The 24436-nt window shown below is 45.5% G+C and overlaps 1 protein-coding gene across 1 annotated transcript; it reads right to left on the bottom strand.

The window, feature by feature from the left end:
• Positions 1-8188: 8188 nt before the first annotated feature.
• DNAJC14 (DnaJ heat shock protein family (Hsp40) member C14) lies at positions 8189-18669 on the bottom strand. Its single transcript, XM_083427489.1, has 7 exons — positions 18385-18669; positions 16597-18097; positions 14430-14536; positions 12163-12282; positions 11515-11675; positions 10954-11050; positions 8189-9697 (listed from the first exon to the last, which is right to left on the bottom strand). Exons 2-7 carry the CDS (start codon positions 18025-18027, stop codon positions 9460-9462), a joined length of 2154 nt encoding a protein of 717 aa, XP_083283615.1. The 5' UTR covers positions 18028-18097; positions 18385-18669; the 3' UTR covers positions 8189-9459.
• Between the last annotated feature and the right edge of the window lie 5767 nt (positions 18670-24436).

Genomic DNA, 24436 nt, shown 5'->3' with positions numbered 1-24436 from the left:
AGCGGCTTAGTCATGCTGGCCACATGACCGGGAAGCTGTACGCCGGCTCCCTCGGCCAATAAAGCGAGATGAGCGCTGCAACCCCAGAGTTGGCCACGACTGGACCTAATGGCCAGGGGTCCCTTTACCTTTACCTTACATATTTGATAACCATTTATTGTCATTATCTAAGAGCGTTAAGGCATAAGCTCTCTAAGAAGTTCCATTTATTGTTTGACAGCATAACATGTTCATTTGCACCAATTCTTTTTTTAATGAATATTTATTGAATTTTATAACAAATAATACAAATCTCATTCATCATGTTATATACAATTATTCTCCCTCCCCTCCTCTGGACTTCCCTCAACTCCCCCTCTGCCGAGTTACTTGGTTTTATTTATTGTATCCTGCTTTTCCTACACAAAAATAAAATCCCTATCATTTCTCTAAAATATCTGTTACTCAAATGAAATTGTGATAACCATTTACCATCATTATCTGAGAGTGGTAAGGCATAAGCTCTGCAAGTAGTCACATTTATTGTTCGCCAACATCACGTTACCAATTCTAGTCTTCATTTTTTACAATTTTATTTTACCAGTTTACCTGGGAAACAAAACACGGTGAAAGGCCAACCGTGTACAGTAAGCCTGCAACTTGCACACATTTAACTTGCGCACATTCAGCTTTATGCACTTGGCAAAAAAGAAAAAAAAGTAGAAAAGGAAAAAAGACTTTTGCAATCCCCCCCCCCCCCGCCAGATTGCACCAAATGAGTTTTGACTATGCGCGATTTTGGCTTTAGGCTTGATCTCCGGAACGTAACCCCCATGTAAATTGTGGGCTTGCTGTACCGGACTCTATCCATTTCAGGATCTCCATGTGAAAAATCAATGTTACATTGGCCACATCAGGTATGAAGGCTAATTTGAATAAGCAATTCGTTTTTGCGTCTTAGCACTGCAATTTCCCATTCCCAGTGCCTTCAAGAATGACATTTCTCTGATTCACTTTTTATTCCAGAAATACATGGATTGCACCAACGATGAGGTGTTGGGGACAGATAGGAGGAATAGATATTGTCATTGTTCCTTGCTTGTGAACTGCCCTGTGGCATCTGACTGGCGACTGGTGGGAGACAAAATGCGAAACTATCATAACCGTTGGTCAGAGCCAGTATGGTCACCCTGCTATTCTTGTTTCTGTGCCAACCACAAGGGCTTCTGGGGAAACCCTTTGCAGCAGCAGTTCTAGAGAACTTCCTTTAACTCATAAGGCCTCCCTGCCCCACCCCCATCTTTTTTAAAAAAATATTATTTCTGCTTCATCTAACTTATTCTAGTTGAGCTGTAGTGCAGCTTTAGGACTGCCACTTTAAAGCTTCAACGGAAATCTTAATATAGCCCTAAAAGGATAAAAGGAAATGGTACTGGGGGGGGGGGGGAAGCATGATGTATAGGGGGGGGGGAGAGAATACTATAAAGAAAGATGTCCTGTGAGGTGTGTAGCCATTTGGTGCCACACCAGCAGACAGTGGCAACGGAATGGAGTAGCCTGATAAAAGGTCACGGCTAGCTGGAACCCTGAATCAGAGAACTTTGCACTGCAGCTTTTGGTTGCAGGTCCTGCTTGGATTTTATATTCTCTGCACATCCTAGGTCCATAGGATATGATATGCGTTAACTTGTTTACTGAATAAAGGTAAAGGTAAAGGGACCCCTGACCACGAGGTCCAGTCGTAACCGACTCTGGGGTTGCGGCGCTCATCTCACTTTATTGGCCGAGGGAGCCGGCGTACAGCTTCCGGGTCATGTGGCCAGCATGACTAAGCCGCTTCTGGCGAACCAGAACAGTGCACGGAAACGCCATTTACCTTCCCGCCAGAGTGGTACCTATTTATCTACTTGCACTTTGACATGCTTTCGAACTTCTAGGTTGGCAGGAGCAGGGACCGAGCAACGGGAGCTCACCCCGTCGTGGGGATTCAAACTGCTGACCTTCTGATCGGCAAGTCCTAGGCTCTGAGGTTTAACCCACAGCGCCACCCGCGTCGCTACTGGTATCTTTTACAAGTATGTCTCATATCTCCGTAAATCTGTCTGTCCAGTTTTCCTCCTAAGCCAATTTGTCAGCATGTGGGTGGGAAAAGTACCGTTGCTGGAAAGCAGGCGGGGAACGGAACCTGCAACATTTCACTCCCACCTACACAAATGCCTCTTCCTCTAAGGAATGACGCAAGGGGACAATCACCACTTTCTCCTGCGTTTTAGGAAGGCGCTCGGGTCTTTTGACGCCGGCAGCAATTGCCTTGATCCCAACCCCCTATCCCAACTCTGTTTGCATACCTACAAATCAAATATTTGCATGCCTGGTGTTATTTCACACTAAGGAAAGGGAAAGAAGACTATCATCTGCAGGTCTGGAAGCAAGGGTCTGGATCGTGCGTAAATCAAAGTGTTGGTGCTGACCTTTAAAGCCCTAAACGGCCTCAGTCCTGTATACCTGAAGGAGTGCCTCCACCCCCATCGTTCAGCTTGGACGCTGAGGTCCAGCACCGAGGACCGTCTGGCGGTTCCTTCATTGCAAGAAGCAAAGCTACAGGGAAGCAGACAGAGGGCCTTCTCGGTAGTGGCACCCGCCCTGTGGAACGCCCTCCCATCAGATGTCAAGGCAATAAGCAACTATCTGATGTTTAGAAGACATCCCTGTTTAGGGAAGTTTGTAACGTCTAATGCTGGATTGCGTTATTAATATTCGGTTGGGAGCCGCCCAGAGTGCCGGGGGAAACCCAGCCAGATGAGTGGGGTATAAATAAAAAAATACTATTATTATTATAAATGCAGATTGGAAGGTGAACAATAACTGGCGCATGTACTCTCTGCATGTTCTCTCTGTTGCGAAGGCTTTTTGCCAGCTGTATACAATATCCACCAAAAGAGGCCAGCTGTTAGCATGAGGAGGCTCGGGCCCACACTGGTTTGTGAACAGATCTGCCACTTCCACACTTCAGCTCTCACAGAAAGGGTGGTAGCTAAGGCTTCCTTGGGGCAGCCTTGGGCTGGGAGCTCTTACATTGCTTGCCTGCCCAGTGAAGTTTTAGCAACAGCCAAGGCCCTCCTACTGTATCCAACAGGCCAAATGGGTCATAGTAGTAGCAGGTATTTGGGAATATATGAGACACCGATAGGCAGCCTACTTACCTTAGAATGGTACTTACTTTGAACAAGGGGGTAAGGAGCCTAAAAACCTACTTGTAACACCTGCCTCCTAATCCCAGCAAGAGAGAAAATTAAAGGTATTCAGTGGTTCATGCTATACATTATACCAGGCTTCCTCAAACTCGGCCCTTCAGATGTTTTGAGACTACAATTCCCAACATCTCTGACCACTGGTCCTGCTAGCTAAGGATCATGGAAGTTGTAGGCCAAAAACATCTGGAGGGCCGAGTTTGAGGAAGCATGCATTATACAGTATACATTCAACCAGCCTACATACATGTAAGAAATAAGATTCCATTGGCATGTAATTTACAATATGATAAGCCTGAGCGGCAGGTCCCAGCATAATTATTGGAGCAACTCTATGGAGAAAGTAGGCCATAGAATCATAGATTGGAAGAGACCACAAGGGCCATCGAGTCCAACCCCCTGCCAAGCAGGAAACACCATCAGAGCACACCTGACATATGGTTGTCAAGCCTCTGCTTAAAGACCTCCAAAGAAGGAGACTCCACCACACTCCATGGCAGCAAATTCCACTGTCGAACAGCTCTTACTGTCAGGAAGTTCTTCCTAATGTTTAGCTGGAATCTTCTTTCTTGTAGTTTGGATCCATTGCTCCGTGTCCGCTTCTCTGGAGCAGCAGAAAACAACCTTTCTCCCTCCTCTATGTGACATCCTTTTATATATTTGAACATGGCTATCATATCACCCCTTAACCTCCTCTTCTCCAGGCTAAACATGCCCAGCTCCCTTAGCCGTTCCTCATAGGTCAGCTGGCTTTAAAAGTGCTAGCAGGAGTTGGGAGAGACCCTCATACAACTACAGCAACAGTCTATCTCCTCGTGCGCTGCAAAGAAATTTAAGCAACGAAAGTGGGTGAAGTGACAGAATTCAGCCCTGGTGGGTCAAATCCAGCTGCACCCTAGAATTAAGCAAGTGTTTCAATCGTGGCTTTATGTACTACATCCCCCAGAATGTCTTTGAACACGCTTGTTTCCATCACCATCTTTTCCAAATCTTTTGTGATTAAGAGCGAAACCGTTATTAGGAAGAACGGAAAGAACCTTCTTCTTAGCGAAGTATAAATATGCCATTTGATCTCTGCCTTGATGAAACTGGTAGGAACACTGATCTCTTCTTCTTCTGCTGGTTTCTGTCACTGCTCTTCAGCCTTGACTCTCAAGGTGTTACTGGACTAAAACTTCTATCCTCCCCAGTCAGTTTAGCCGGTTATAGGGGTGATGGAAGATGTAGTCCAGAGTTTCCCAAACTTGGGTCTCCAGCTGTTTTTGGACTATGACTCCCATCATCCCTAGCTAGCAGGACCAATGGTCAGGGATGATGGGAATTGTAGTCCAAAAACAGCTGGAGACCCAAGTTTGGGAAACCCTGATGTACAGTGGTACCTCGGGTTAAGTACTTAATTCGTTCCAGAGGTCCGTTCTTAACCTGAACCTGTTCTTAACCTGAAGCACCACTTTAGCTAATGGGGCCTCCCGCTGCCGGAGCGAGATTTATGTTCTCATCCTGAAGCAAAGTTCTTAACCTGAAGTACTATTTCTGGGTTAGCAGAGTCTGTAACCTGAAGCGTATGTAACCTGAAGCATATGTAACCCAAGGTACCACGGTAGTCCAACATCTGAGGACCCAAGGACTGATGAACACAGTTCTATATGCTGCCTGCACCCTGGCTTTGCTGGAACAGACAAAATCCACTTCTAATTATCTTCACCCAGTCTAATTTTTCCTCAGCACTTAGAGCTCAGCTGAATTTATTAAAAGAGAAGCTAAGAAATGTTCAAGTCTTTAGGGCAAATATCTAGAACCTGGTATCCTCCAGATACTTTGAACGACAGCTCCAATCAAACCTAGTCAGCACGGCCAACGGTCAAGGATGATGGGCAGTGTAGTCCATCCAGCAACACCTGGGGGGGGGGCACAGGTTCCCACTCCCCTGCTGAAAATCACAATCTAAAACTACCCGGTTGTATGCGTATGTCAATAATACATTGGCTGTCACTTATTGGGCCTGAAGCAAGAAAAAGGTGAAGTCCAGAAAACTTTATTTGCTCACCCCATACCACTGAATATAGGCTCATTCCAAACAATAAAAACCTTGAAGGAATATTTCTTGTTTCTTCCTGCACCACTCCGCTGTGACTATCAACTACTTTTAAATTTTTTTTAAGCGGAGTCTTGGTCTATCTCAAACCTCCCGTTAAGGGTGGCCAAATTCTGTGCGATTGCCATAAAACTTAGGGAACAAGCTGTGCTATCATAACGATTAAGGTTTTAAATGATAATTTTAGGTTATATGTTAGTGACATATATATTTTTAACTGTTGCTATATCTGTATTGTCCCTGTCATACCTAATTGCAAATTCAAATATATCCCTATCGTGTTTTATGACTTCCTTGATATTGTATGTGGGCTGGAACTGGTCTGTGACCGAAATAATAAAATTCAATTCTATCTCGAACCTGCTAATTATAATTTCACTGCACTTCTCAACCTATGTTTCTGGCTCTTGGTTGTCACCTCCACACCCACGATGGCAGACCTAAATAGAAACAAATAGCTCCACAGATGTGTCCACTGCAAAATGTTTCTGAAGTCTAATAGCACATGCACTTGCTGCAGAGCCAGTTCAGCGCATTACACACTCCGACAAGGTCCTTTTGAATGCAGGAAATTCTCCATTGATGCTGCCACATTGATGCCATTGGTCTGTTTTAGTTCTGCTTAGCTTCCATGTGTGTCTTGGTAAGTTTTGTTGGGGACTTCATAAAAGGGGGTCCGTGATGAGGCAAGATATTCTCTAAAACCTTTATACAAATAAAGGAGTCTCTTGCAGGACGTACCGTTTGATTCAGGGGACAGCTTTGAGATACCTTTGTGTAGTTTCGTTTTCCTATAATAGGTTTTAGAGCACCACCTTCTGGAGAATGTCAGTGGTTGCATGCTGCAACCACCTGTTTACAGAGCTACCAACTGACAAAACAAGAAGTGCTGAAATGCAGAATCTCAGTTCAATTTTCTCTTTCGAAAATCCAAAACAGGTTGGACTCAACCAAGAGAAAGCAACATCAAAAGCCAGCCACTAAGCTGATGCAATCAGCATCCAGAAACTGCATTTTTTTAAAGACTTACAATGTAAACCTATGCATCTCTGCCCAGAGGTTAAGTTCACTATCTCCAATTCAACTCACTTACAGGTAAGTACTATAGAACTGCAGCCTTAGTCTGCACTGGACTGGGTTGCTTCCAGTTTAAGATAATGTATGGCTTGTACAAAAAAAAGAAACCAAGCCAAGATGAAAAGATAATCCAAAAGGGAAAAAGATCAGGCAGGGAAATATTAGCTCAGGTGAGGCCTTGACAAACACACAAGTCCTGTTTTGGAGGCCTAGGATAGCAATTGAGTCCCTTTAGACCAAGGAAAAGAATAGCAGGAAGACAAGGCCACCCTGACATACGGGCCAAGCCTTCTCCAAAAAGTTGCAGAATGTGACCTGGTATTTTAGCATAAACAAACAGCTTGCATTAGAGATCATCCTGTTTTTTCTTCTCCCTTGGGCCTTGCAAGAATTCACCCCACGCATTTTCGTTTGAATGCCGTGAGTCCAGTCAAACAGAAACGAGGATGAAATGAGCAAAGGCTGCAGGTCAGTTGGCAGAGACATGTAGACGAGAGAGACTTGCAGAGAAGTGGCAAAGGTAATGAGACACAGCAATAGCAGGGTGTGGTGAAGATATTGGGCTTAACGTTAAAGCACATGCTAGCGCTAGCACTTTCTCTCCTTTGCTGGTAAGTCAACAGGCTGCTAAAAAGCTCTGTCGTGGGGAGTAAAATTAGCTGCCCATTCTATCAGCGAGATGCAATGATTCGGTTACAGAAATATTGTAAAATTAATGAATGTTAAAAGATTTTTGGAATGAAGTTATATGGCTTTAGTAGAAATGTTATAAGGATTTAAGTATAAATAGATTAATGGAATTTTAAAAGGTAAAATAAGGTTAGAATGTGCTAGGATAATTATAGGACAGATAACAAAGGAAGATGGAAAGGAATTGCTGAAACATTTGACAGAAGTGGAATACAAAAAGGGAGGTGTGAGGAGGTCGGTGAAATAGGTGAATGAAAGATATGATACTGAAATTGTTTGAGTGTTTTAAATTGTTTTTGTTTGGTTTTGTTAGTTTAATGTGTCTAGTGATATGTAGTGTTTTTATATTGTATTGTATTGTATTGTTCTTTTCTTTTCTTTTCTTTCTTTTTTCTGTTTTTATTTGGTTTTGTAGTGTGTAAATTGTTCAAAAAGCAATAAATATTATTTAAAAAAAAGAGAGATGCAATGATTCGGGGACTTTCTTGCACTTTTCCCTCAGGTGCTTGGAGCTCAACCCACAAGCCCTAAGGAGTAGGAGAGAATCACGGGATAACTGCTTCTCTACTACTTATCAAAGTAGTAGTGGATTTGCTGTACTCCTCCCCTGCAAGCAAGGACAAAAGGTAGCAAAATACCACTACTTAATCATTATTTAATGGAAGAGTGGGGTGTAACTCTCGCTCTCAGGTGTTACTCTTTTCAGCCTCCTTAATTTGGCCTACAGAACTGTACTGAAGTTATTATTATTCTTTATTAAATTTATATACCGCCCTTCACAAACTTTCTAACAATTCCTGGATTTACACGTAAGTCCTTAGACACATATTGCAATTAGTCCATCGGCAGTGTGTGTAACTGCGTATATGCCTCCTAAATTTTAATAAACTGGATCTAGAGCTTATAAGTACGGCTATTTGCACAGCTTCATCTGCCAGTTAATGTCATTAGTTTCCACCATAAGACAAATCCAGGGATAACATTAATCCTCTCCTTTAAATGATGGGGGGGAGGGGGAGCAAAGCAAGAAATTCCGAAAATGTGTAGCTGCATTGTGAAAGGAAAGGAAAAGGTAATAATGACTCTCCAAGGCCAAGACTCTCCAAGGCATTTATATTTATAGAAAGGGGAATACACATGGTATTAAATATATGTATGTACATACAAATCTGAACTTTTTTAAAAAAGTAACCTTCAATAAAACAAGTTATGGACAGTTAAGAGCAAACTGTCCATGCTAAATCTTGGGGGTTTAATCCACCAGTTTCTTAACTGATTTGATCACAGTCCTTGGACAGCAGAGGCAAACAGCTTGTATTTCCCAGGATCAGGGAAGAGCAAACCAAGCACTTTAGAAAGACAGGAACCTGGTTCTCTCCAAGAGTCACTTTGCATCCAAACCCAGATGTGACCATTTGCTTTATGGGGTGGTGCAGAACACCTCCTTTCAGTAGTCTTGCAACAGAACTGCGGAGCATTTTTTGACTCAACGTAGAAGCAAAAAGACCATTTGGTATAATCCTGAGTATCTGCATCATATTTGGGCAGCTCCTGGAAAAACTAAAGTCTATCTTCATCTTCTCCTAACTTTGGGGCCTAGATAAATCTTTTGCATGGTAAGCACTGAATTAATATTTTCTAGCAAGGATGTTTACCGGAGGAGGGGGGGCGATTCCCTTGACCCTCTTCTTGTATAGTTTGTAGGACACCCAGCATGGGGGTAAGAATTTAATTCCCAATCTTGCACAGCAATAAGATATATGCTTCTTTTCTACATGTTGCCTTAATATTACCATCAGCCAAGCCAAGTCTTTCCTGGGCAACTAGGGATCCTCTAAGGCTCACCTTTTCTCCAAGTCTCAGGTGACTTAGGAGGGGTCTGATAGTGTGACAATTGGAGTAAAGCAGAGGTTACAGTCCAAGCGTCCTTGTGGACCAAAAGTGAAGAATCAGCTAACGTTATTGGTGGTAGTCATACTCCTGCTGAAGGGGGAAACGCCGAACAATTACAGAAGCATCTCATTGAGAAAGTCACCTTAAAGGAGATCCCATGGCTCGAGGCAGGCTGCTCCATCCCCACACCTGTCCATGCCACATCTTCATGATGACACTTCCAGGAAGCCATCTGTTGGAGCTCTTTGGTATCACGGGATCAGTGTCGACAATTGCAGTGGAAAGACGAGGGTCTTTTTCCAGCTGGAAGTTACCGGGTTATGGATTAGTCCAGAGGAGCCTGAATCTTCTGGATTTTTGACACTAACCAGAACACACTTTTTCCCTTTTGAAACAGCCCTTTTGCTACCTGATGTAGAAAGCCTGGCATCCAAGCAGGCCTGGGAGATTTCACTCCCAACTCTCGTGGAGTCCTCAGCGCTGAAAAGGGCGCCGCACTTTCTTCCGCCGTTTCTGCTTCGAATCTCCTTTCTGGGAGGTACTGTCCACCTTGGATGGAGGGGCAGGAGGGGTTGGCACGCTCCCCGGGGACGGCGGTTGGGGCGTGCTGAAAAAGTTCCCATTCGGCATTTGTCCATGGTTCCCTTGGAAGATGCGGTTGAAGAAATCCTGCAGTTCTGCAGCTGAAGCAGGGCTGCCGTCTGAAGCAGCTCTTTCGAAGGGGATGGGGAGAGCAGAGGAAAGGGAAGAAGAAATGATACCATCAGATCCAGCACTGACTGCCACAGACCAAGATGCTCGGCTTAACAGTAAAAGCAGAAGGTGGAAGGTACGCTTTGGAGCTTTCAACTGTGTCAGAACCCTCTTCACCACATGCAAAAGGTGCCCAATTTCTATATGGATTCAATGGGACCAGTTTCAGCACAGGTTATGAGGACTCTAGGGTCAAGAATCTGGTCTCTGGGTATTAAATACTCTACACTCAAGTTGCTGTACTAAAGTGTATCAACCTATTGAAAAAGGCCAGAACTAGCACTGCTCATGCACAGGAGTTGGAGGCAAGTTATCTGGAACACTTTATGACTGTGACTAACCCATAAAGGTAAAGGGACCCCTGACCATTAGGTCCAGTCGTGACCGATTCTGGGGTTGCAGCGCTCATGTTGCTTTATTGGCCGAGGGAGCCGGTGTACAGCTTCTGGGTCATGTGGCCAGCATGACTAAGCCGCTTCTGGCGAACCAAAGCAGCGCACGGAAACGCCGTTTACCTTCCCGCCGCAGCTGTACCTATTTATCTACTTGCACTTTGACGTGCTTTCAAACTGCTAGGTTGGCAGGAGCAGGGACTTAGCAACGGGAGCTCACCCTATCGCGGGGATTCGAACCGCCGACCTTCTGATCGGCAAGTCCTAGGCTCTGTGGTTTAACCCACAGCGACACCCGCGTCCTGCGTGACTAACCCATAGAAGCTGGCAACTGCAATGAAAAATGTGTTCCAAATTTCCAATGAATGGGAGGGGGGCAGGGAAGTGGTCCTAGACTCACGAGCTGCAGACAGAAAGAAAACTGAACACCTGTTAGCTAAATACTTAGAACTAAGATGAGTTGTTCCCTACCTGTGCATACAGGCCATTTTAACACAACCACCACTGGCAAGCCATGTTGTGTACAGGACATCAGAACCCAGATCATCTCCATGGAGAAGAGCTCTGATTGTGCCCAGCACTCCCCCATGTATTTATATAGGAGCTGGACCACTTGTACCCTCTTGTATGTACGGAGCAGATCCACTCCCCACATTGTACTGAATGGGAATCCTCACTCACAGAATATAGTACACAGGTCTTTGGACGGGGTTCCCAGAGCCTGGTATCACTTTAAAAGTTAAGGAAGGACTCATCCGTGTGCAGGCTAGGGGACAGAACGTTTTTTAAGGGGAACGAATAAACAACATCATTCATCACTGACCTCTGCCGTCCTCCTGAGCCCCTTGATCCAAAAGATATGTGATATGGAACACGGTGTGTGTCTGGGGAGATTCCTACTCGCTGACAGCCAGCCCATTCTGCACATTAAAAAGGAAAGAAGCAAACTATGAAATGGTGAGAGGTATTTGCCTCTCAGAGAAAGCAGGAATGCCATTAGAATCCGAGCTCCTGCCTTTGAACAGTAACCGCAATCTCAGCGGCAGCAAGATTTATAATTCACAGGGCACCCCATCCAACTATTTAAAAATCCTTCTCAAGGGGTCCTTCTTTGGGGGGTCAAAGTTGTCACTGTGTTTTGAATGAGAGGTGTGTTTGCTTGCAATAAGCATGCTCGCTGCACAAAACGCAGAGCTGCCCAGATTTAACAAGGTTCAAAATCTACCACGCTGAACAGAATAGAAGGTGCCTATAAAGACCTTATCATCTATTCCATGAATGGCAAGTATACAATGGGAGGAAAGGGGAATATAGTTCTAAAACCCCATTTAACCACCTTCCTTTCACTTCCATTCCCACTTGTCCAGAAGTGTGGAGCCGTTACCTGTGATGTCGTAAACCTTTCCATCCATCATGGCAAAATAGGTGATCTTCAGCCCCAGCATACTGGATTCGGCCCAAAAGTCTCCCTCCTCGGCCGCATGAAGCTTGCTACATTCTGCACAGTAGCGAGCATTCAGTGGGTCACGATCCATCTCAAACCGCCTGCAGCAACAAAGAGTTTATCAGAGACCAGAGAGTACAGTTGTGTGTGCCTGATTTTCTAGAGTTTGGAACCTTTAACTCTCTCCTCTCCATCCAGTGTTTCTTCGTTTCAGAGAGGACTGACAGATTCTGCATCCAAAAATGGTTAGACGGATCAGTAGCCCTAAGAAGAGGGAATGGTAGCTAAGCCATGAATGAGAGCATCACCTCTCCAAGCTGTTGGAAACCTTCCCTGCTGTTTTTCTTATGCTTTAACTTCTCCAGCTACTGTCCACATTCCCAAGCTTTCCAATGGATGCTTAGAACCATTTTTCTTATCAAATAAAGATAGTATACAGTCCCTCTGCCACATGGCTTTGCTGAAGCAATGCCCAGCAAGAACTGAGATACTGCACACTCTGGAAAGCAGACATGCTCTCGCTATTATTGCACCCAGCCTGAAATAATGGTGGGACCATTAAGGAGATAACAGCAGCTGACCACTTACCTGTGTTTCCCCTGACACTTGTTACACATCATTGTATTCATGGCTTCTTTTAGGTCATCCTGAAGCTTAGAAAGGAACTCGTTCATTGATTTGGTCAGCTCTGTCTCTGCCATGCGCTTGCTTGAAAAGAGCAACAAGGGAAGTCAGAAGCCAATGGCGGGAGCATCAGTACAAGAAAGATACCTGGACAATGCCAGACTAAGGCTGTGATACTGAGCACTTTAAAGCAAAAGAACTTTCTTCTAGGTGACGACAGTTAGGACCAGGCAGTAAGAAATAAGTGCTATATGCTGAAGCAATATTAGCTCCCCCCTCCCAGCCACTTGTCTAACTTATATGCCACTCTGTCGCTGCATTTACACTGGTGACTTCAAAGCTAGGTACTCCTAAATATAACTGATGCAGATACATTCTGCTTCTCATATTGGGAAACCTTCCAGTGTTTTAAACAAGCAGGAACACTTTCATAAAATGTCAAAGCATTGTGGGATATACAGGGAACTTGAAAGGAGTTCACTATAGTGTGCTCAGTAAACAAAATGTTACCCAACGTATTCCCAGATACTCCCTGGCAGTTAGATCACACAGCAAACACATGATTGTTATTTCAGCCTTGCATTTGACACAACTCCGCCTAAGTCCAAATATGTGTGTATCCTTTGCTGTATCCAGTTTCTCATGAGGTGACAGAAATGGCTAGGAGTTTTATTTAAATCATGCTGCTATTCCTGAGAGTGTGTCTGCATCCTCCAACAGAACATACTCGACTCTGGAGGACTCTGTGCCAGACCAAGATGCAAGGACAATAATGTAAGTCAGGCTTACTCAACCTCAGTCCTCCAGATGTTTTTGGCCTACAACTCCCATGATCCCTAGCTAGCAGGACCAGTGGTCAGGGATGATGGGAATTGTAGTCTCAAAACATTTGGAGGGCCGAGGTTGAGGAAGCCTGATATAAATAGACCTGAGACCGTTCCTTGCTAGGTAGCAGGTAACTTCAGATCTTAACAGTTAAAAAAAACCCTTACTAATTAATCTACTCACATCTGAATGATTAGCCTGCTAAACAATTGATTACGTCTACATACAGGGAAAACAGTTGTAAAAAAAGCACACTTCATGTTTTGATGATGCACCTGTATATCACGGCATGCAACATTTTAGAGGCAGAATCCCCTTTCTGCCTCATATAGTGCAGAGGTGGAAAATGCCTCTTCTAAGACAGTGCCCACCATCCTCATTTTTTAGGAAGCCTTATTGTTGCTGCTGTTGTTACTTTTAAAAGATATCTTGCCCAATTAACTGGAAGTAACTTTTTTTTTTTTTTTTGCTGATTACACCTTCCATTTGGGTCAACTAAATGAAATCTAGACCTTCCACACCCTTCCCACTGGAGCTATGTTGCAAATCTAAATCTAAGCCTACTTACTAAGAAGCCAGTCTCACAAAACAGTAGCTCTTTCAAGCCAGCATGCTGAAGCCTGGTTTTTAGAGGGCCAAACTTTTCTACAAGAGCTGGGAGTCAAAGCAGTGCAGCAGCTGCTTGGCCTCAGTCAGTACCTCAAACTCCTCTGGGTCTTCTCCTCAGGAGGCCTTTAGGCCAAGAGCACACTCTGCACACTTATCTCCAGCACTCTTATCTAGTTACAGATAATGCCCTTGCACAATTGCCAGGTGGAGAGAAGTTCGATTTCTTCTTTCTACTAATTTGGATACATTAATTTACTACAATCCACAGAGGATGGGGGTGTCTAGTGATAATACACTTCTTTCAATTAGATAAAGGATAAGGTGCCATCACAGTATTGACCTTTACCTCTAAAGAGGGCAGAAGCAGAGGTCAACACAAGTAGCAGTTAGAGGTACAAGCTCATTTTCAAAACCATTTATCCCGAGCATCTGTATCCAGCTGTGAATACTTGTGCTCCTATGCATATCAATAGTGTGTTAGAGATGCACTTACTCCTAAACAACCCCATGATGGGCACCCAGGAGGGCTTGATGGGCTATTTGTAGGAGAGTTAATAATTTAAGAGAATCATACCCCACCTTTCCATTTTCTTTACAGGGCAGCATTTTGCATACATCTGGAACATTTAAATAACTCTAGGTTACAAGAGGAGGCCAATGACCAGGGCCTCATTTGCAATGGCTCTTCCTGCCCATTCAATATGGCCTTACTTTGAGAGCAGCACCCTCCCAGTCCACAGGTAATGGGGACTCTTGATTCCAAAACATTGTGGCCAAATGGATTTCAGTCCACTCACATTTCATATTCCTTCCTCCTCTCTGGATTGCTGACAATATCCCAGGCTGCCCGCAGTACCTTGAAGGCCTCTTCTGCTCGCGGATGCTTATTCTTGTCTGGGTGAACCTGTGCAACACCCCACCCCAAAAAACAACAGAAAGTCAGAAAAATGCCTATATTGTGGCATCAATAGAATTGTTTTTTCAGCACATGGGAAAAGCACATCATATACAAGAACACAGTAATCCATATATATATATATATATATATATGCTTTCGTAGATTTTCACGGGTACAGGAATGCAGGTTTTGGTGTCCTCGGGTGTCTTCCCGTGTAAAAGTTGGGGTGTCTAGGCGACGTTTCGACGAAGGAGGCTATACACCACACCTCCTCAACAGTATTTATAGGAACTCAAACACTGAGATCCTGCTCTGTTCCAGTAACAAGAAGCCGAAAGCACCAGCCTGAAGATGACGAGTGAGACCTCGTCGAAACGTCGCCTAGACACCCCAACTTTTACACGGGAAGACACCCGAGGACACCAAAACCTGCATATATATATATATATATATATATATATAATTTGTATTTTCCCAAAGTTTCAGTATATACATGCATATTCCACATATTTTTATCCATCTATTCCCTTTAGACTGCCCACCTCACCGTGGCTTCCTGTTTTTCCTTTTTATGCTGCATATCCTTAGCCAGGAAATTACCACCCATTATTGTTCTGTTTGTTAACCTAGTTTGTAATTACTGCTCCATAATAATAATAATAATAATAATAATAATAATTGTAATTTATTACTTATACCCCCCCCCCCCATTTGGCTGGGTTTTCCCAGCTACTCTGGGCGGCTTCCAACAGGATATTAAGAACACAATAAAACATCAAACATTAAAAACTTCCCTAAACAGGGCTGCCTTCAGATGTCTTCTGAAAGTCAGATAGTTGTTTATTTCCTTGACATCTGCTTATATGTCTATTCCTACATGCAGATTTATTTGGTTGTTGTCCCTCTTTAGATAATCTATACATAACTCCCATTCCTCCCTCAGCTGTGTTTCTCCCTGACCTCTAATTTTAGTTGTCATGCTGGCCAATTCTATATACTCTGCCAATTTCTTTATTCATTAACTCAGTAATTCTAATAGGCACCTTGTAATGTAGACCGGCATTATCATCCACATATCCCATACAGATCGACAGAATAAGAGTGGCAGAAACTTGAACCAGGACTTTCGATTAATACAGGCATGTTTTCTTAATACCGGCATGTTTTCTGTTCAAAAGCTCAGACTGGAGAGACATGCTTCCTCCACTGTAGCCATACCCAATCATAAGAAGGAATGAACGAGATACAACTGCTTTTGATTAAAACCAATCCTTGTCACAAATGAGGCCAGCCCCTGTGGTCAGTGAGACAGATTAGCAGTTCCCAGTGAACACAGGGCCTGAAGTCTGAGTCCACTCCATGTCTGCCCATGGCCCCACATCAACATTGCACTACTGCAGTTCAGTTGCCCTTTTAACTCATTTTGGGATGGGCGAAAGGAAGCAGATTTGCATCCTTAAAGCTTCAGGCTGGTAATTTTCCAGCCCTAGGAACTAGGCGAAAAGTTTACCACCTGAAGGCATTAAGTCAAGACAGGTTTAACCTGGCTTCCCAGCATACTGCTGTTTGATACCTGAAGCAGAAAAACTAGCAGAGTGATTACTCATCACAATGGCCTGGACAAGCAAGCTGCTGACAGTGATCATGCCAGCCTGATAAAAGAAAGGATTAGCAAAACTTTGTCCCTCCAAGTAGCACAGTAATCTTGAAGGCCCTAGAGTGTGCAGCAGAGCATGGCAGATGAGGCAAGAGGAAGCAAAAGGACTGCTAAACCTACAAGCGAGACACACTGTTGAACAAAACTGGTTGGATGATATCATCTGAACCTCCCCCTCCACACAAACCCACATTAAACTGCTAACTGTGCCAACCAGATGCAGAGAGGGCCCCTGCCTGCACCGCTGCACCTTGAAGAAAACCAGCAGTAGCTTTGCAAATCCACGTAGTGAACACAGCGGTGTTCGTGAATTGCAAGCACATGCCAGCCCAAGGCAGCAGAGAAATGTGATGGCACCTTTCTCAAGACACCCAATCGTCTTCCTCCAGCTCAAAAGGAATGTGCTCACCAGTACTGCCAAGTGCCGATAGGCTCTCTTCAGCTCAGCATCCGATGCAGTTGCCTCCAAGCGCAAGACCTGAAAAGGGTTAAGCTCTTCTTCGGGGGTATGTGCCATAGCCAGCAAGCGTGCCACCTCTTCACCAGGCTGGTATGGCTCAGATCCTCCAGGAGACCCGTTATAAGCAGTGTCCCCTGGCTGGCTGGTCCTTAATCCTTTGGGCATCCAAAGGAGGGTTTGCCACTTAAGCAGCAGGCCGGCTGCCCACTTGCAAGTCCTGCTTTCTTTAAAGAGGGCCCAAACTTGGGGCAGGTCAACGGCTGAGACAATCCAGGCTCCGTGACTGGTGTGGGCCAATCTACCCAAGACACTGAAGAGGGCTGATTTAGAGACCCGCCAGCAGAGTCTCAGGCTACCCAGGAGAAGCATGAGCACCAGAAAGAGTATAGCACATAGCATCTTAAGCAGGCGGTAAGCCACACTAAGCCACGAGCCCAGCCACCACGTCACTTTCCTGCAGCCCAGCCTTGCATGCTGGATCCAAGTCCGCATGCTGGTTCGGATGGTATCCAGATCATGAGCGCTTAAGGAACAGCACGAGTACAGGAGCTTCCCACCAGCTTCCACACCCTCACCACACCTGTGGGTGACCTGCACAATCAGGCTGATAAAGAGTTTGAAGCAGGAGACGCAGAAGGAAGCTAAGCCCTCCAGATGTTTGAGCAGTTGTACTTGGACGTCGTGGTGCCGCCCACCGTCACTCCTCTTCCTGGCCTGCCTGTGCTTTCCCCCAGATAGTGCAAAACGCCCTTCGCTCTTGGCTGCAGAATGGTGCTTTTGCTGCCGGGCCAACTTCCTTCCACCGGGAGCCCGAGGACAGTCTGGGACCTCCTCCTTGGCCTTGGATGTCGCATCATCTTCAACGTCTTCCTCCTGACCTTGTGGTAACTTGGACGGGCCTTTCTCCTTGGAGGCCGAACGCCAGTGCTGGCAAGTGAAACCACACAAGCCATTCCCCTTCTCTGAATAAGTTTCGGAGAGACTGGGAATATCTCCTTGACAATTACAAGAGCCAGCAAAGTGCAAGTTGCCGTTATCTTGATCGCTCCTTTTCTTCCAAGTGGTTTCAGTTCCTCTAGCACCCTCCTCCTCCTCCTCCTCCTCCTCGCCCCAAATTCCAGCTTCTCCAGCAGCCTGCTCACAAGCCTCTGCCGCTTCCAAAACCAGCCCCTCTTTGCCGGGGCAACCTTCGCCACTGCAGCCCTTTTGGGAGACCTGGCCGGCGGCTAGCAGGTCGCTTCCTGCATCAGCACCGCCTGAGACGGAGCTGCTCTCCTTCGCCATACAAGGGCTGCCAGTACCCGGAACAGTCCTGCCCAAATCAGGGCAAGCTGGCTTGCGTCCAGACAGGTCTCCAGTCTCACACCCAGCGTCCTCCATGGCGTTGGGCTTCCAGGGTTACTCTGGCCTCGACGAGTGGTTAAGTTACAGCCATCGTCGATCCCTCCGCCTGCAAAAAAGAATAATAATAGTAACAGGAGAGATTCAAAATCCAGGCGATACTTCTAAAAACCGCAGCACCAACCCGCCCCCCAACGCCCCCCACCCCAATAATGGTTAACAGGAAGCTAGATCCCTACCACCCACTTCTAGGACTAGGGTGGGGGCAGAGAAAAGTGGGGGCCGCTCCATGCTTGGGGGGCGCGGGAAAGGACTCAAAACGTGTCCCCCCCAAACGAAGGGGGGCAGGAGACACGAAAGAAAGCGGGGAGGGCGGAATGGGGGGGGGAAGCTTACCTGGTCCTGTTACCCTGGCAACGAGAGGGGGCGCTACTTCCCCCTCCTCCTGCCCCCTCACTCCCTCTCTCCGCGAGCCTCCACTTCCGCCCGCCTAGGTGTGACATCTCGTTCCCCGCCTTCTGCGTCCGGGTCAAGTGCGTGGGTGGGTGGGTAGGGGGGCGGGGCGCGCGGTAGCGTCATCGCCCGTCCCGGCCGCCGCGTTCGTTTTCTTAAAGGGCCCGAGCGCAAAATTCCGCTCAGCGCCGTCTTGCGGCAGCGCCTCCCTCCGACTCTTCCCTCCTGAGCCCGGATCAGAGTGGGGCGAGTTCGCCTGGCGCTTGTTGCCTCGGACCGATCACAGGGCGGGAGGTGCTTGGGCCGCCGGTCGGCTACCTGGCTTCTCTAATGGCAAAGGTGATTCAGCCTTATCCAGGACGCGCAAACTTCGTGCTCGTCGGATCGGCTCTATTTTATTTTCTAGGAGCCACCAGATCCCTGCCAGCCACGCCCAGATCCAGAAAAGATCCAGTTAAGAGTTAAAGAACAACTGTGCCTCTGAGCACATTATGAGTCTAGGAATTCGTTTCACGCGAAAAAGTCCACGCCTGGCTAGGTTTCTTCGCTCTACATGCCAAATTTAGGGGGGGGGGGTATTCTTCTTGTTGCTGTTTAAGCAGCTGGGTGTCAGAAACCATTCCCAATCTTTTAACAAGTCACCCCAGGCATCAACCAGTCGATCTAGCTTCTGCCCACCCCTAATTATTTTTTTTGTCTTGTTGGCATCCGTCTGCCTCGAGAGACACGCCTAGGCAGTGTGTATGGAGGTTCTGGGCTAGCCAGACTTTTTAAATATTTATATTTTACTAAGGTGACTTCAGTTAAAAGAAATAAAGTGATACAGGGGGAAGAAAAGAAGGAAGTGACAGGGAGAAAAACAACAGCAGCAAAGATGCGTATAAAATTTATATGCCAAAAAAAGCAATATACAATATTCCTGTACATTCTTGTATAAATTGGTATAGTGTTCTTGTCCTGGTGCTTATGTAAATGTTAATAGCCTACTACATTTTGTATACTCATTCCAAGTGTTATCATATTTTTTCCTTACAGAATCAGTGGCTGTAAGCAGTCCGTTCATAAATTGCCAGTGATGTTATATCATCAGCCCATTGACTGAAGGGTATCATATCTTTAATTTTCCAATTCCTCAATATCAATCTCTTGGCCGCCATTAGAACACGGAAAATCCATTTCCGTTGTCCCATTGATAATTTCCATACTGCGGGTATCTAGTTCAATAAAATATTCTCCGCTGAAATATTTAACTTTTTTCTTCACAGTCAGCCCTTTCTCCCAAAACTTGTTAAGTAAAGAACATTGTACAGTACAAACATGTGTTTCAGAGGGGCATTGTTCTGGGCTACCCAGATGACAAGACCCCTCTCCCCTTCTCAGCCTTGCTGATGTGGTCTGAAGGAAAGCGGAACCACCTTGAATTTATCTGCCATCTCCAATACAGTACAGCAAGAAATCAATAGTGCTTGCTTCTGAACAAGCTACATACACTGGATCTAGCTGCAAGTTTTATTTCAGTCTGGCCAGTGCTGAATCAGTTAAAAGTAGAGGTGACCAAGACTCAACTGTCAGAACCATGCAGTTAATCCTAGGAGGACAGTAGTGAGGGCAAAACACTGCAAAGAGTAGAGGCATTTTTTCGACAGAGAAACCTACAGATAATACTAAAGCAAGAATAGGTCACTGGGTCAGCATTTAAAGTACTGCTGAATGAGCTGACCTTGCTTGCCAAATACAGTGGTTCCATGACAAATGGATCGATGCGGAAAGAGTTCCCTGAGGGTAGAAGTTTGAATGCCACTGTGATCAATCAAAGCAAAGCATTTTTAAAATTAAGACCTGAAAAGCCTGAGGTATTGGATCAAAACCTGAGTTACTAAATCAATGTTCCCTGCAAGACATAGCTCCATTGTTAGCAAGATAATTTCATTTTGTGGATTGAAACAAGTGGGCTTCAGTCTGCAAAAGCTTGTGCTGCAATAAATCTGTTTGTCTTTAGGGTGCCGCAAGACTCCTTTTCGATTTCATGATAAGAAAGGCATTCACTGATAGTGATCAGAAGTTTAAAATGGAGCAGACAAAGTCCCTGAAGCAAAGCAATAGGAAGCATTGCAATGTTTTTTGCTTTTTTAGCACACCATTTGAAATACGATTTGAGTGGCACTGTGGTCTAAACCACTGAGCTCCTGTTGCTTGGTCCCAGCTCCTGCCAACCTAGCAGTTCGAAACCACGTCAAAGTGCAAGTAGATAAATAGGTACCACTCCAGCGGTAAGGTAAATGGTGTTTCCGTGCGCTGCTCTGGTTTTGTCAGAAGCAGCTTAGTCATGCTGGCCACATGACCCAGAAAGCTGTCTGCGGGCAAACACCGGCTCCCTCGGCCAGTAAAGCGAGATGAGCGCCGCAACCCCAGAGTCGTTCGCGACTGGACTTAACTGTCAGGGGTCCTTTATACATCTATAGCTACCCCCGTTTTCATGATTGGACTTTACAATGGATGAAGAAATGGAGACTCCCAAGATTAAAATAAAGAACTAGGCAGGGCAATTCTATAGCCTCAATACTAGAGTGGTACTTTTGCTAACTGAAGATCAGCACAACTTATAGTACAGCACAATCCTAACCATGTCTATTCAAGAAGTTCTCCTGAATTTAATAGGGCCAACTCTTAGGTAAATGGAGTTAGGATTGCAGTATGCTGTACTTGCCCAGCAGAAAAGTTGAGAAGGAAAACACTACAAAAAGCAGAGAATGGGAACATGCTTCCGCAGGCTTCCAAAACTCATGCAAAGGCCTGGGCTGCAAGAGTTCTCTCCTGACTATATACTGAGGTCATCTAACAAAGCCATGCAAAGATTGGTTATGGAACTCCCTTCCCCTGGATATGTGCCCAGAACCTGAATATCAACTGGAAGCACTTGAGAATATTTTCATTTGGGCTGGCTTTTACCCAAGCCTGAGTCCTAAAAGACCATGCAGTCTTCCGAGGGAAATCGGTGCTTCAGGAAAAACATTATCTCATTCAAAGCTGCAAATGCTAATAATGTACTATAAAGGGTTTTCAAATCAAGTTCCAGTTTTCACCAGCAGAGGACAATTCATCCCCTTTAAACTCCCTTCTCTCACAAGAGGCAACAGCTGGTAGATATGCATTGTTGCAAAGGAAATTGGCGTGGGCATGTCCTGGCTGGCATTGTGGCATCTGGGGAATGAGTTGGACCTTCGAAGCCAGGGCTATATCCTGTAACTTGAGGAAGCACAAACTCACTGAGAATGCAGATCCAGTGATTTGGGAGTCTGTGGGAGCAGCTTGGAAATTTGGCTGCCTTTGTAGAGCAAGGAACAATATTTTCCGCTCTTTTGGACACAAAATCTTCCCTACTACATTTCTGCTTGGGGTTTCATTAGATTCAGCCAGGTGTGTTTCCTCAATCCCCCAGACAACCCGCTTCCTTCCACGTGTTGGAGTTTCACAGCAGAATCTAGGACATAGCTGGACTGGAATAAGCTGTAGAATTGGGCCCCTACTGCAACTAAAATATCTAAGGATACTTGGACATAGCAGGTGGGTAGCATAAGACTACACTTCCCAAGAAGAAGGTACTGTACATGCAAAGTGTTTAACAGTATGCTCAGTATAGTAAAAAAGGTAAAAGTAAAGGACCCCTGGACAGTTAAGTCCAGTCAAAAGCGACTATCGGGCTGCAGCGCTCATCTTGCTTTCGGGCCAAGGAAGCCGGTGTTTGTCCACAGACAGCTTTGGACAGCATGACTAAACCACTTCTGGTGCAACGCAACACTGACAGAAAGCAGAGCACACGGAAACGCTGATTACCTTCCCCCCACAGTGGTACCTATTTATCTACTTGCATTGGCATGCTTTCAGACTGCTAGGTTGGCAGAAGCTGGGACAGAGCAATGGGAGCTCATCCCGTCGCAGGCATTTGAACCACTGACCTTCTGATTGGCAAGCCCAAGAGTCTCAGTGGTTTAGACCACAGTGCCACCCACATCCCTTAGTCAGCATAGTAAACACATGCAGTATAGTCATACACATGCCTATTCAGAAGCCCTATTCAGTTCAATTGGACTTCTAGTTAAGATTGTAAGATTGCAGCCTAAAACATTGCAAATCTTTTGATTTAACAGAGTAACCCTAGCTATGTCTACTCAGAAGTAAATCTGATTGAATTTAATGAGGCCTTCTCTCAGGTAAGTGGGATTAGGTTTGCAGCCTAAGCCTGAAATCAGAATGGCAGAGACGGCTGGTTGGAAAATTATTTTGGAGGAAGCGGACTTGCTTATGAAAACATAAGATGGATGAATTTCTGGCCAGTTACTGATTTGGGAATGGCAGTGAAATGTACCAAGAACTTGGGTTGCAGAAGGACATCTCAGGTTCGTAACTATCATAGAATCATAGAGTTGGAAGAGACCACAAGGGCCATCGAGTCCAACCCCCTGCCAAGCAGGAAACACCATCAGAGCACTCCTGACATATGGTTGTCAAGCCTCTGCTTAAAGACCTCCAAAGAAGGAGACTCCACCACACTCCTTGGCAGCAAATTCCTCTGTCAAACAGCTCTTACTGTCTATAAATGTGTACTTTCCACATTTTGGAAGAGGAACACACCACAAGTCCAGATTCTGAAGTAATGGTAAACCAGTCTTACTGTGCCTATGTGTATTTCTGCAAGGTGGCTGGAAAATCGGGAGGCGTGAAGAGGCAGTGAGTTTTTCTCTGAATACCTGCTTGCTCATTCACGCTAAACTATGGTTTGGCTTAGCACAGGGGTGTCAAACTCAAATTCATCGGGGGCCGCATCAGCAGTTTGATCACCCTCAAAGGGCCGGTTGTATCTGTAGGACTATGTGTCCACTCTTTATTATCATAAATTATTGTCACTGCATTCAATTATTGATAATAATAAACAGCATCATGAAGCAAAAATATTTCCTGTTTGAAAACAAATATATTTACATCACTAAATTCTGAGCACATTAATTCTACATGATATATTGTCAAATTATTATAATGGCCACAGATCTTCAAATTCTAAAAACAAAACTTTGATCCCATGCAAGAAAACAAGGTTAGGGCAACTTTAAAACAATTTTAATGTCCAGTCGTTAAAAATATAGCAAAACAGGAAGGGGATGCACAAAACTAATAATTAAAATGGGGGGAGGGAATGGAAAACCTTAGCATCATGGGTGTAGCCAAGGGGGGCAGAGGGGTAGCTGCCCGTCTCTAAATCAATAAAAATCATTCCCTCACTTTCCTCCGCCATGAATACGGAGAACTTCGTGGCCAGCGAGAGGCTCGTGACGCGGCCTACGTGCGGCAGGGGTCGCAGGGGCGCCGCGCGCATGAGCTCCGCTTGCGGGCCTTACTGGAGCAGATAAAAAGCTGGGCTCGTCATTTCTTTCCCCGCTGAGGGAAAGCGGGAGTGGGGGCGTTGCTTCGTCTCCAGAGGCTCCGCCCACCCGCCTGCCTGCTTTTCAGGCCGCGCATGTGCTGAAGAGGCGGCTTTCTTGTGTAAAAAAAAAAGAAGTGAAAATAAAAGGTGAAGGCTGGCGGCCGGCGGCGGCTACACGGGCCACATGACGAGGTCTGGCGGGCCGGATTTGGCCCGCGGGCCTTGTGTTTGACACCCGTGGCTTAGCACTACATGGGAACTGGGCCATTGAGAAACTAAGCCTTTGGGGGGAAACTAGAGGATGGCAAATCATGACCAGATCTCTCTTTACATTTTTTGTAAAAAGATGCCACAATTTGGTCTGTTGACAGCAGTGCTGGGGCTGGGGAGATTGAAGCTCGCAGCCTGTATTTCTGATGAAAAATGAACACACACAAACCAGATTTAGCGAATACTTCAACTGGGTCACACACACAGCCGCCAAGAAACAACTTGATCATCATCCAAGCCTGGCTCCCTTGTTTAATATGTCATGGCGGTCCATTTCCCCTTTGCAGATTTTGGATGGTGTGCAGA

Source organism: Podarcis tiliguerta, assembly GCF_965153285.1.
Source record: "Podarcis tiliguerta genome assembly, chromosome: 2".
Classification (NCBI taxonomy): Eukaryota; Metazoa; Chordata; class Lepidosauria; order Squamata; family Lacertidae; genus Podarcis; species Podarcis tiliguerta.
The sequence above is the reverse complement of the archived record's forward strand: the minus strand, read 5'-3'. Positions and strand labels throughout refer to the sequence as shown.

What these genes read in the sequence shown, in the direction of transcription:
- DNAJC14 (XM_083427489.1), bottom strand. Translation starts at nt 18,027, where the DNA reads ATGGAGGACGCTGGGTGTGAGACTGGAGACCTGTCTGGACGCAAGCCA. An exon ending in AGGAGGAAGGAATATGAAAT is followed by an intron (nt 12,283 to 14,429) that starts GTGAGTGGACTG and finishes GCTCTTTTCAAG; the next exon opens with CAAGCGCATGGCAGAGACAG. An exon ending in AAAGGTTTACGACATCACAG is followed by an intron (nt 11,051 to 11,514) that starts GTAACGGCTCCA and finishes TTTAATGTGCAG; the next exon opens with AATGGGCTGGCTGTCAGCGA.